Here is a 12,948-nt window from a genome sequence, read left to right on the forward strand (position 1 = left end):
TATTTTGTTATATAAACTTCAGTTATATAGTAAACATTACAAATACATGAGAGAGTTATGAAAATGCATTTGAAGATTAAATGTGTTAGTGAGATGAGTTTTTAAAACCACACTCACCACACATAATTTGAACACCGGTAGTTCTTAATATTCAATCTGATAAAATTTGATGGCAATTTTTGATATTCCGTGATGTATTTTCTAAGCGATTGCAAGATCTTGAAAGCTTGGTAGAATGGGAGTACTGATACATGCTTTTAGAGCCAAAAGCATGGTTTAGGGTTACCTGATCACATTAAATTATTGAATCTGGTGTATATGTGTGTATAATCTCATTTGTTATATATAAACTATCTCAAAAATATAACATCTCAAAATGTTTTCAAACAGTGGTGACACACTCTGATCTAGTTTAAAAAGACTGTCAAACCCAGAGTGTGCAGATAAATTTTTCTTTAATCATATAACTATCACACACATCCTTCATCTTTAGTTTAGTCCCCCTTGCCATCTGTTTTTGTTCATTTAATCTTGGCATAGCCTGTTGGTTGTGATGCAAACACTTTAGTGCACAAAGCACATCCATCCTATGACGAATAGCCAAATTAATTTACTTCTAAATGAGTGAATTAACACAAACATTTTCATTCAACATCAAAATGGTTGAATTCATAAACATAGGCAAATGTGCAGTACAATTACACATATAAATCAAAAGAATAAGCTTTCAACAATCATCCACTTAAATGCACAAAAGTCTGAACCACAAACAGAAATAGAAAAATTCTCAAACCCTATTAGAACAGAAGGTAAAAATTAACTGTCAGATTGTCACTAGCTTCTTATTATTTAGGGCAAATGTTAAGTTAGTGTGCAGGCGTACACATGACATAATTTTCTGTGTCTTATGTCTAACATGAATGCATCACATAATTTGGTGTAAGACAACATTAGCATAGCATGTATGTTGCAGCATATCTAGTATAGAATTGCTCTAAATAAATCAATACACACAGTATTGCTGAACTGTGTATTGCGTTTACAATTTCTTCATCTCAAACTTTTCCACAAAGGTGTTTCTTTTCATTGGTATAAATGTACTGTGTGTATAATAATGTATAAATGTACTATTTTTTTTAAAACTGTTGCTATGTGGGTTCATACTCATTCAAATGAAAATATGTCAGAGCATCAAAGAAACTGCAGTGACTCAAAGAAAGACAACATTCACAACATAACAGAATACCACCAAGCGTAAACCATTTAAAAGAAAGTTAAACTCCAAACAGCACTGTGGCATTGTACCAATTTTTTCAGTATACAGAGGTAAGCAGTGTTACATTTTAAAACAAGATTTTTTTAAATAAACTCTGTTATATAAAGCCCTTATCTGTAAGTAATCAAAGCTATTGATTATTTTGTCCAGGCATGTAGTTTCAGGTAAGTTTTAGCAGAAGGACATGAAACTGCAATGAAGAATGGCTTGGTGTCAGCCACGGATCTTCTGGCATGTGATGAGATATTCTGGATAGGCTTGTGTGTCATTGAAGATGACGAACAGGGTGGGGGAGTCCATCTTGTCTACCACACTATGGTATCTCAGAGGGATATCCGAGCCCTCCTTCAGGGGAGCGGTCTTCATTTCATGCTTGCCCTTGGTGAAGTCTCCTGTCAGCACTTTTGTCACAAATACATACTTGTGTCCATCAGCGTTAGGGGGCGAGTACTGGTCTTGGACAGATATGGCTGAATTCACGGCAAAATAGACCCCTTGCCCATACACCGTAGCTGCAGAAAGAAAAAAAAAAGAGTTATGACAAAGATATATTGGGGAATATGCTGGATGGATGTTTGACCATCTCCTTCATGAATCAAGATGCCAATTCTAATAATCTAATTATCAGCCAGACAAAATTTGAAACAAACAACAAAATGTCAGTAACCTGTCTGCTGCACAATTTTTTCATACAACTCTTTTTGGAATTGGTAATGGTACATTGGGTTTGTCTCACCATGATAACCTCTGTCTCGCTTCAGTGCTTCTGCATGAACATAGCAATACTCCACATACACAAGTTTGTGGAAAACACTGGCATGCAAGCCAACAGATTCCTTTTGCATGACTAACAGTGCCCAGCAGTGAAGTGATAACCACCTGGAGAATGGGCACTATTCCACTGACATCATCCAAGCTACCTGCAAATGACGAGACAACACCCTGGCCGACCTAGCCACCCCTTCCCTGGGGAAATGAAGCCAATTTTTTCCACCTGAATGGGTTCCCGGTCATTGTCATCCGATGACATGGCCAGTTTCAAACCCAGCAGTGGGGCTCAAATCTGTCCGTTGTGTCATTAAACCAGAATAAAGCCTTGACAGTTTGTGGGACCGTACCATTTTTCCCACAAAAGCTTCTGTTGAAGCCATGAATGCAGATCTCCTTCACGCTTGTTTCACTTGTTCCATGGTACAGAGTTCTCTCCACCTCTGGATCAGAAGCACTCTGCAGCATGCTGGCCTTTTTTAGCTTGTACTGATTGTACAAAAGAGTATTCATGAGTTTCTCCACCTGAAAATACAATTTTATTAAGAAGTTAGAGCATGGGGTGTGGAACTTTGGCTTTTGCAAGTTTGAAGGTCAAATAGTTATAAATCCTTGAAGGAAACTGAATCTCTCTGTACTCTAGCACATTTTTGCCCAGATAATGTAACAGAAAATCACACCTTTATAATTTTTATTTTGTTGTGGTATTCCTGAATACTGTCGTAGAACTCTTTGACGACATTCTGGAATTCATCAGAATCCTCATCGACTCTGGAAGCTTCAGGCAGGTTTGACAACACGCTGACGTCCTCATCTGGCCAAAACATTGCAATATATAATTTTTACATGCATTTGTAAACATAAGAGCAGTAAGTTGGGGGAAGAATAATTCATCATCTACTATACCTCAGTTACAATTACTGTTGCAAGTAAGTCCTTAGAAGTTTGTACTGGCAGTCAAATGTCTAAATTTAAACTGGTAAAATTACATCTTCAAGTAACGGAACTTTCATCATACACATACAACACAAAAACAAAATCCTTTAAAATGTGTTCAGTCAGACTGTACCTGTTATCAAAACATTAAACAGAACATTATTTCAAAGCATGTATGCTAACTCTAATCTGTGTAAATCACTGTTTCAATGTTTGCTGTACCTGGTATATCTGTATACAAGTCAGCTGAGCTCAGTAATTTCCTCGAAATTTGAACAGATTTCCCAGAGGAAATGTTATACTCCTTCATTTTTTCAAAGTCAATGCTGTAAGGTTGACCATCGAAAACAATATCGATCTTCTTTTGCTTCATTTTCCAGGCGTTTTCTATGTAGGCAGTAGCATTGGGAGGGTACGGCGTTGGCACCGACTTTGAGTCATGCCACACCCACTGCACGGTCCGCAGAATTTCAGAATCGGGTATTATGTTCGAAATCCTTTTCAGCAATTGTTTCAGGTCAGGGACTGCCTCTGTGACATAGTCCTTAAAGCCTGAAATCGTGGCAGTGGTTCCTTGGATCTGAATTTCCACCGCATGTTTCCTTTTGATGAGGTCCACACATTTCTTCTGGTGCTCGGACAGATTCTTCAGGCACTTGTGCTGAACCGTCTCCTGACACTGCCTCAGGCTGACTTTCTTCCCCAAGGCAATGTCCACTCTGATCAGGTCGCAGCTATAGCCAGCATACACCCGTATCTCGGCGGTGTTAGCCGCCCTAATGGCATCCTGGAGCGAGACGCGGATCGCTTGCTCCAGCTGTGAATCGGCAGCGGCAGCGCCACATTGCTGGACTGTTCTCTTGGATATTTCCAACGCTTTTTGCAGTTCGTCCTCTCCATCTGCTGCTGAGGACCTCCCACTTTCCATTGAGTACTGTATAGCCAAGGAGAGCATAGCATCCTCTGTAAGGTCTGGGGAAGTGGCCTCCAGGGAAAGCTGCTTGGCATAGTCCATCTCTTGGTCTTCCACACGGAGCTCCCCGCTGTCCCCTCCCTCTGGTGCTGGCCGGAGTGCGTCCTCCGCAGAATTAACAGAATCATCCGCTGATTGTCTGCCTGTGTTGTCTGCTGAGCTGAGAGTGTCAGGATCAGCAGCAGTATAGAGGTCCTCTTCATCCATGATTGTATTCACGCTGGGAGGACCTGAGGTCGAGTTCAACGTCCCACCAAAGACAGAGACTAGTCTCTTTGCCTCTTCTAGAAGACCTATATGAAGACATATTCAGAATGAGTAAATTACCAGACAGCGCATTTAATGTAACCGTACTGCGAGTGCATAAATTCCACAGACCTCTGTCAGCTTCACTGAGGTCATTGGCATTCACATCCGTCCCAGTTAGAGGCGAGTTCAAAGGCTGTGCAGAACTGTGGTAACTGTCTGAGGAGTTTCTCTGAAAGTTTTGTTGTGATGTTAGTTTCCATGCCGATTCAAAGACGTCCTGGGTGCAAGAGAAAAAGTTAGAACATAAATGAATTTCAATGTCTACTCCACATTCACACACAGCTACATGCTATACGTAAGCAAAACCCCAAGAATCTTACTAATAGTACCGCAGTATTAATACTGGCGGCAGTGGTGTATTCCAATCAAAGCGTTCTTAAATCCAGCCTTCTAGTGTACATTCAAGTAATACAACATGAATATTACCAAAAAACAGCAGAGTAGCATGTGATATACAGGCAACGAAAGCTTCCCCGACATGTGATCTTGCATCTTTTACACAAATACATACTGTTAGGAACATCTGAAAAATCTAAAGAAGCCTATGAAGCATGCGTAAGTGATGATGGGGTCACCTGGTCTTCCAGGGGTACCCAATGGACTTTGTCCATACTGATGTAGACTTGAAATTTAGCCTTCATTTCTTCAAGGATGTTGGTTCCCTCCTCCTCGACCAGAAAGCGGGCCACTCCTGGCTGGCTTACAGAAATGTCTCTGGTCAATACTGAGCTCACCACGCCTCGCAGAAGCTCATCTGCGGCTTGGCACGCATTCGCGTTCCCATGCACCTGCAGACCATTGGAAACGTCAGCATACAGAAACTGATAAGCAAATACGAATCATTTAAATACACATTTGTTTATTTGTTATTACATCCTGCTCTGTGCATTTGTGATAATATTCACACACCAAAAAAGTACAATTTAATTGCAAAAACTATGAAGAAACCATCCTTCACAAGCAAAAACTACTGATATAATAATAATAAACACATACTCTGAATCCAGTCACATCCTCTCCTTCGAGTGGGAATACAGAAACCTGGTCCATGTCAGCCAAGAGCTGGTGACAGTGGACTTGGATGTACTTTAGCATCCCGGGCTCCATGGTGATCACCGTCTCCACCTGAATGGGTGTGCTGAGAAACTCAATAATCTTTAACTCCATCTCCTCCTTCACGCTTGTCAAAGTCACAACTTCAATCTTTTCTTCTCTGGTGGACATGCTGGCAGAGCAGAATGCCAAAGACTCTAAGAATTCCGACCACTGCTTTGAATAGAGCATGCACTCATATTCCGAGGTGACCGCTATGCTGAACTCGCAAATCAAGGACTTAAGCAATTTACAGGCCTCGTTCACCATATGCAGGGAAAGCGATGTGATTGTGACCACACAGTCTGCCACTGTGTAAGTGGCCAGCAGGCCTTGCTGTGACAGAGTCTGCTGCAGCCTGCCCTTCACCTCTTCCCTTGCTAGGAACCTGGCCTTCACCACATCGTATGTAAGATGCACCTGGGCAACTTCAGTGAAGAACTCCAGGATCTGACTCTTCAGCTGTTCGACACAAGGCTGGCCAGGCCCGGACATCTCCACAGCATTGTCCGTGATTTTGATCTCAAAGCCTGGGTGAGACTGTCGGAGGTCCTGGAGGAGTTGGCTGCTTTTAAACAGGCCGAGTTTCAATGGATCAGGCAGAGAGATTTTACTGGATGAAGGTGTGGAAGGTGCACTCTGTAGAAGGGTCTCCCTGCTCTGATCAGCTGCTCCTGCCCCTGGTGCTGAGTCAGGTGGAGACACCAAACCTGATGTATGTGCTGCTATGGGAGGACTAGTCTGTTCTTGCCCCAGACTCTCAGTGCGTGCATCCTCTGCACTTTGGGTATTAAGTTCCACGGTGCCATTCGGAGAGCTTGGGGATGGTAGATTTTTAATTGTTCCCAGAAAGTCAAAGTAAGGCTGGACTTTCAAATCACACTCATGCAATCTGTGGGTCCTTTTTAGGATTCGATCCACAGCTGTAAATTAACAAGGAAAAGCTGTTTGTAAGAAATATCTACACTCACACGGTTCCAAACTGATAACAATTCCAATCTAAACAGACATCTAGAATGCTGTAGCCTGTAATTCACAATACATTATCTCTACAAGAAACATAAAGGTAGTAATGTCATGAAGAGATTTAAAATACAGGTGTAAAACAATGATTCATGGCACAGTCCCAATTTTGCTATAATCACATCAGTTAATTAATTAGTTAATTCATCTCTTTATGAAAAGGGTACATCTAATTACACCTTTGGTATCTTACCTTCAAAGTCCACAAAGCTGACTCTGGCTACCCCATCTGCAAGCATACAAACGTCCTTCACCTCCCCTCCACCCCCACGTTTATTCTCGAAGTAAAGGGTGAGCACGTCTTCAGTCACAGTGGGATGCACATTCTCCACCAAAATGGAGTCTGTCTGTTCTATCTGCTCTGGGTGAATTGCGGTGCCATCTAACTGCTTTGCAGTGATCTTTGAGAGCAAAGATTGAAAATCTGTCCGGATGAATCAGAAAGTTAAAAGAGCATACCACGTGGCACTTTACAGTATCATCCCTTAGGATCCCATTATCTACCAGCTCCTGCAGTGCACAATACACAAGTAAGAGGTAACCAAGTGATTGAACATTCCCCCATTATGAAATACTGTTTGCCATTTACGAAACTATTCTTGGTTTACTTTTTTTAAGGAAATTGAACCACTTTAAAAAGGTACTACAAACCTTCCTTTGAGATGGGTGTGTGAAAGTGAATCAGAACCAGGTCTTTCCCTGAAGAGCGGTATAAGGTGTAGTCTCCAGTTTCAATGCCTGTTACACTCTCCACATACAGCTCCACTAGCTCCAGGCTAGTCTGGGGGTTAATACCACGGAGTAGCAACTTCCCAGGGTCCTTTGGAGCTGGCTTCCTGACTGTGAGCGTAACACTCTGCAGTACATGGGGTCCTTTGGCTAATACCCTCGCAGCAACTGTCATAGAAACCAATAAATATGCAGATGACAAATATATGACATGAGAAAAAAAAACATTTTGACGATTGCCACATTTTTCTTACTTTGACTCGTGTCAAACAATACCAAAGTTCGTAATTTAACTTAAATACTTTCTCAACCAAATGAGCCCTCACCTTGCGCTTCGCCATAGACTAACACTGCACAGCCACCGTTTCTGTTGAGAGACGTCAGTGGTCCACCTCCAGAACGACGCTTGTTTTCGAAGTACAGTCCTAATAATTCATCCTCAATGGTTGCAGGTATTCCAGACACCTCCACAGTTCTGTCCTCAAGGCTTTCCTCAGACATGCTATTACGAAAAAGAATCAAACATTAGCGACAGTTTGCTCCCACACAGACCGCCTAACACACCCCCTATCACGCACATTCATTTTAACTAGGAATGCTACGTTAATACTGCAGATGGCATACTGCCTATGCCTATGCTTCATAAGCGAGGCTATGTACAGTAGCCAGCTAGCCATGTTTCTCGCGTAGCAAGTTATGCCTGAAAGCTGACTTATGCAACAAACGTTTGTTCCAGTGATATTGTATGAAGTTAGTGAGCTAACTAGTAAACTGAATTCCTCTAAAACTCCACAAGAATCGAATCCAAAACGACGCAAATTCTAATTTATTTTCTCAAATGTTTTCCATCCAAACAAGCTAGCCAACAGCATCTCGATGTCTGAAGCGACCCAACCAGATAGCTAGCTACCTTATAATAGCTTACAGCTGTAGTTAACTATGTATCTAAAAAGCTATATTGGAATTGTCTAGCTAGTCAATGTATTAAGCACCCATAAGCAATTAAGATACGCATAACATACTGTTTTAAATATTCTAACCTGAGCTGCGCTACAGTTTAGCTTGACGATACGGTTTACGTGAAACAACTCTTCAAACAGAAAGAAAATAGAAAGTGAAAGTAGCTAACTTGTTAGCGGAATGTACCGAAAGGTGACCTGCTATTCTAGATAACTAGCAAGTTACCTGCTTGCTGTTATTAGGCAGATCCTTTGGCTTTGCTTATTAGCTGGGTAGATGGTTTATCCAGCTGTTTAGCTACATGACAGTACAAGTTTAGAAACACTTTGTTGTGTTCAGCCACTCACCTTAATTATTTATCGCATTAGCTCTCGTGTAATGACAATTGCCCAAACACGGAAATGTGTGTTATGCGTTGTGCTAGCTAGCTAGTCTATGCACTTCCTGGTGCGTAAGTACACTGCACTTCGTACTCAAGTGCAGCAAGCTGTGGATAAGAATTGTAGTTTCTCAACGCACGGCCTGGTTATTCACCATGAATGCTGGTTTCTGTTCCGTTTTAGCACTGAATTCATTCGATTTGACCGAGCTTTTCACTGAATTAATATGGACTTCACATCAATGAAGTACACACCGTGTACATCATATCCAGAGTATGATTTTATTATAAGATTATATAAAATCATATTTATATTATATATTCTCATAACAGACTAGAGGTGGAAAGACCAATATTCACTTAACAACTCAATCAGAAGTAATTTCTTGAGATTTTAATAAATTAATCTGTAATCACAGATTTAATCTGTGGTGAAACCGAGTATACATAATGGATTTCCAGCAACAGAATTGAGGATATGTGTCAGATACTGTACATGTATCTGACACATGTGTCAGTCCTTTAAGGGAAGTGGTTAGGGTGCAAACTGGGGGTAGGAAAACTGAAAACTTTTTTTGTCTTGCGCATACACAGTTTGAACACGACTAAACATAACAGACAGCCATTGCAATTGAAATGTTGAAGCCATCCAATAGTTAGTCTCTGGAGACACAGGTAGCCAAGTCAAAAGGCAGCACAATATCATAGGCCATATGAGATATATTTTGAGTCGATGATGAAAGAAATCTGCATAACTAATGACATCTTAAAATGAACCATCTTAATAGTCTTTGCAAAAACATTCAAAATGCACTGCCACTGAGGTCTCATTAAAATTCCCTTTTGTTGACTTTAAAATTCATTTTAAAGCAGGAAGAGGGAATGAATAAAGTGTGTCAGAGTGAACAAAGAAATACACTAGTTTTTCACTGGTGAGCAGCCAAAATCAGCGGGAAATCCTCTCTACTTCTGATACAGGCCTTTTCAACTGTTCTTTACAAGCAAAGAAGCAGCTCTGTGTGACCTCTCTGTCAGAAGCCTTTCAGATCTCTTCCCAAGTCCAAGGGGGTTAAAGTTATCCCATACACAGGGCCCAAAATTAACACCTACCCGACTGCAGGTGTGAGTAGATTTTCTCTTTGGAAGGTTGAAGATGCAGGGTCAGGGGTCATGGGTCACTGGCTACTGGTGGTGGTGGTGGTGGTGGTGGTGGTGGTGGGGGGGTGGGGGGGGGTTTGGGCTTTGTATGTCAGTCAAAACACCTATGTCAAAAAGCAAGATGCTGAAATACATGCCCATTGCATACTGGTTCCCTTTTTTTGACTGAAAGACATTGGCAGGAACCCTGGTTGCTGGAGTAAGCTGTCTGAGCCTGGCGTTAGCAGCAAAGCCAAAAAATTGTCCTTCTCAAGTTGGCCATTCAGATCACTCATTAGCTGATAAACTGAGGTGATACAAAATGATTTGGCTTCCAGTGCCTCAATACAGTCAGTGAATAGTTTCAAAACACGGCTGAGGAAGAGAAAGTAAGTCTCAGGCACATCGCTGGCATTACCCTCCTTTCCAAAGCATGTCCACAGAAGTTTGGGACATTCCTCCTCACCTAAACTCTGGAAGTAACTAGTCAGGGGTTTCCAGTACTTCAGTATCCTGTCAATAGATGGCAGTAATGACAACCATCTTGTCGCCACATGACGCAAAATATTACACTCATTAACTTCCAGAAATTCACAGAATTCTCTCAACTGTGCTGTCCTGCTAGCTGAGATGCTGAAATGGCTATAGACCTTAAGCACAACATTTTCAACATCAATGTCCATTTTTCCTGCAGCATATTTGGATACATGGTGCAATATGTGAGCCAGACAGAAACAAAAAATGACCTAGTTTGATCTGACTTAACGAACAATATTTTATCATTTATTCAAAAAAATATTTTTTTCTACATTTTTAAATTTGAAAGGAAGTCACATGCACCTTTTTGGCACCAATGTTTCATTCCATTTCGAATGTAAAACATGGGCAATCTGGTGACAATTTGAACAAAGCATTACATTAATGAGCTTAAAAGACACAGCAATCCATTGTGCTAGAATAAAATATTACATAAAAAATCCTTACATCAAATTAGTTCATTGAATGTTATTAATTTTGCTAAAATAGTAATCCCAGCCACTCAACCATTTGGCCAGATGGGCAGTTGAAAAGACGTTACAGATGTCTTTGTAATAATAAAAAATATGATGGCAAATATCATTAACTGAATGATACTGAAGTAATTAATGTCATTTAATAACTAATAATTAAAGATTAATAACTAATTAATAACATTTAGCCATATTACCAACTGAAAGTAGGCTACAGAACAAATTGGAACTACTACTACTGAATATTGAGGGTATAACAACATAGCAAAAACAATGTATTTCATAGAGAATGAAATGAAAGTTTCATTGACATGAAAGTTTCAGATGGAACTGGAAATGAGATAGTAGCCTACTCTGACTGGCTGACTTGTAAACCCTGGTAGAAGTCCACATAGGAGTGAGGGATGCCACCATTAATGCACAGTGTAAGTAAGTCACAGCAGTGATCCCAGGTGGACATGTGTGTAACTTTTTAGGTTCCATTCCATGAGAACCTCTGGTCTCCTGTTTTCCAACTTCAAGCGTTCTAAATGCTTGGTCGGACAGTTCATATTTGAACTGAAAACCTTTTGGATTCTATTTTGTGTAGCGCAGCCATTTGATTTTCTGCCAACAAACTTTTTCTTTGGTCTTTGGTTTTGTTTTAGATGAATTTATGGTGAATAATGGAAATTGGCAAGTTCTTGTTCTTCATGGATTTGTTCGTCACTGGCATTTAAACACTTTTACCACTCACAGTACTTGCATGCATCTTTTGTGGGTTGGAGAAAGCCTAAGTTGAATTCTGTGTTAAATATACAGTATGCTTGTAGAAACTGAGTTTCCCAGGATTCACTTTCCATTCCTTTTTGCATTTCTGCACACAGAGGTCGTACATCTGTGTTACATTCAGCTTTTCCTCACGGTACTGCCTTGTTGTGTCTTTCCTGCAGCAGTGTGATTCAGCTGTGGGGAAAGACTTAATGTGATCTCTGATCCGATTTTTGTTGTCTTCTGGGATTTTGTTTCCAGGCGAATGCATTCCCCGCAGGCTTGTGGCGGACATTCCTAGATTACTTGACTGACCAACACCTGCAGACCTTGCAAATTTCTCTGAGATCATGTGTTTTCAAAAAGAAATCTTTGCATACCCAAATTTGCTTTCCCTGTGTGGTGATCTGGTACTCAATGGTGTTCTGCCACTTTGACTCAGTATTAGTTGTCTGTCTCTTTTTCATTTTCGTCACTGTGTGGTTGATGATAAAGTCCTTCTGTCTTGTCACATCTCCCATTGCCCAGAACTGATCAAAATTATTTCCCTTGCTGACTGAGGGAAATTGTGATTGCATTTGTAATGACAGGAAGCACAGTCTTTTTCCCTGACCTTTCGAGCGGGAACATGAATGTTTTTTGAATTTACGTATCTTTGCCCTGTGTTACACAGCCTTTTTCGTAGATTTTTCTTCCAGTTATCAGAGTCTCTCTTTCTTTTCCTTCCTCTTTGCTGGATCTCACTTTCACCCCTGATATCTTCAACATTCACTGGCTCTAATATCAGGACGACTTGCTCTTCCTCTTCCTTAGTTTCCCTGTGCCTTTCCATACCTGCATTTTCTGTGTCCTGTGCTTGAGCCCCTGCATTGTCTGTGTCTTGAACCTGGCTCACTGCATTTCCTGTATTTCCAGCAAATAACAGTAACATTAAGTTGATGTGCTTGATTGCAGTGCATCTCTCTCTAGTCTGTCTGTCTTGCTAGCTGGGCAGTGCATCTTTTGGTCTGTCTGTGTCTTACTTGCTTGCCAGCCACTTCCAGGGCTGTGTTCTGTGACTTTGTGCCTGACAAAAGTGAGAGTGAAATACAACTATTTATTACGATTGATGAATGCCAACGGGCAATGTCTTTCCGGTTAACGCTCCCTCTGTTGCACTTAAACCCTTTCTGACTGTATCATTTGCAGCCTTTCCCTTCATGTCTTTGTACTATTTCCTATTGTGTCCTTTGCACCCTTTTCATTCATGTGCCCTATGTCTGCTCCCATGATGTCCCCTATGCTGTTTACTGTTCTGTCCCCTACAACCTCTCCCACTCTGTCACCTGCATCCTTTCCAATCATTTCCCACCCATTCCCTTGCTCCTCCCAACACACCTTCACTCACTGTCTCTACACTCTTTCCCTCAGACTCCTCCTCAAGTCCTTTCCTCCCCTATAAACCCCCTGCCTTCCTTCTACCCTACACCCCTATCCTTTACCCTCTCTGGCTTACCGGTGTCCAGACCCACTCCTCCCCCATTTACAAAATCCTTCCCCTCCCCCTCCCTGTCTTCTGCCCCCTCTTGTTCCCATTCTCAAATAGTCTCCCCCTCCCTTTCCTCTG

The 12,948-nt window shown here is 41.2% G+C and overlaps 1 protein-coding gene across 2 annotated transcripts; it reads right to left on the reverse strand.

The window, feature by feature from the left end:
* Positions 1–1,232: 1,232 nt before the first annotated feature.
* Positions 1,233–8,481, reverse strand: parp10 (poly(ADP-ribose) polymerase family member 10). 2 transcript variants are annotated; one of them, XM_036515737.1, is made up of 11 exons: positions 8,414–8,481; positions 7,433–7,608; positions 7,029–7,274; positions 6,571–6,801; positions 5,259–6,277; positions 4,838–5,050; positions 4,332–4,479; positions 3,203–4,246; positions 2,725–2,858; positions 2,395–2,569; positions 1,233–1,788 (listed from the first exon to the last, which is right to left on the reverse strand). In XM_036515737.1, exons 2-11 carry the CDS (start codon positions 7,605–7,607, stop codon positions 1,490–1,492), a joined length of 3,684 nt encoding a protein of 1,227 aa, XP_036371630.1. In that variant the 5' UTR covers position 7,608; positions 8,414–8,481; the 3' UTR covers positions 1,233–1,489. The 2 variants fall into 2 exon arrangements, with proteins under 2 accessions (XP_036371630.1, XP_036371631.1); XM_036515738.1 differs by lacking the exon at positions 8,414–8,481 and adding an exon at positions 8,147–8,218.
* Between the last annotated feature and the right edge of the window lie 4,467 nt (positions 8,482–12,948).

The sequence above is a fragment of the Megalops cyprinoides genome, chromosome 21 (genome assembly GCF_013368585.1).
Source record: "Megalops cyprinoides isolate fMegCyp1 chromosome 21, fMegCyp1.pri, whole genome shotgun sequence".
Lineage (NCBI taxonomy): Eukaryota > Metazoa > Chordata > Actinopteri > Elopiformes > Megalopidae > Megalops > Megalops cyprinoides.

Bases quoted from the DNA above. Each gene is read 5' to 3' on its own strand.
- parp10 (XM_036515737.1), bottom strand. From the start codon at position 7,607: ATGTCTGAGGAAAGCCTTGAGGACAGAACTGTGGAGGTGTCTGGAATA. The intron at 2,570-2,724 runs GTGTGATTTTCT...TTGTATTTTCAG, and splicing joins ACAAAATAAAAATTATAAAG to GTGGAGAAACTCATGAATAC. The intron at 1,789-2,394 runs GTACGGTCCCAC...TTCTTTCTGCAG, and splicing joins AAGCTTTTGTGGGAAAAATG to CTACGGTGTATGGGCAAGGG.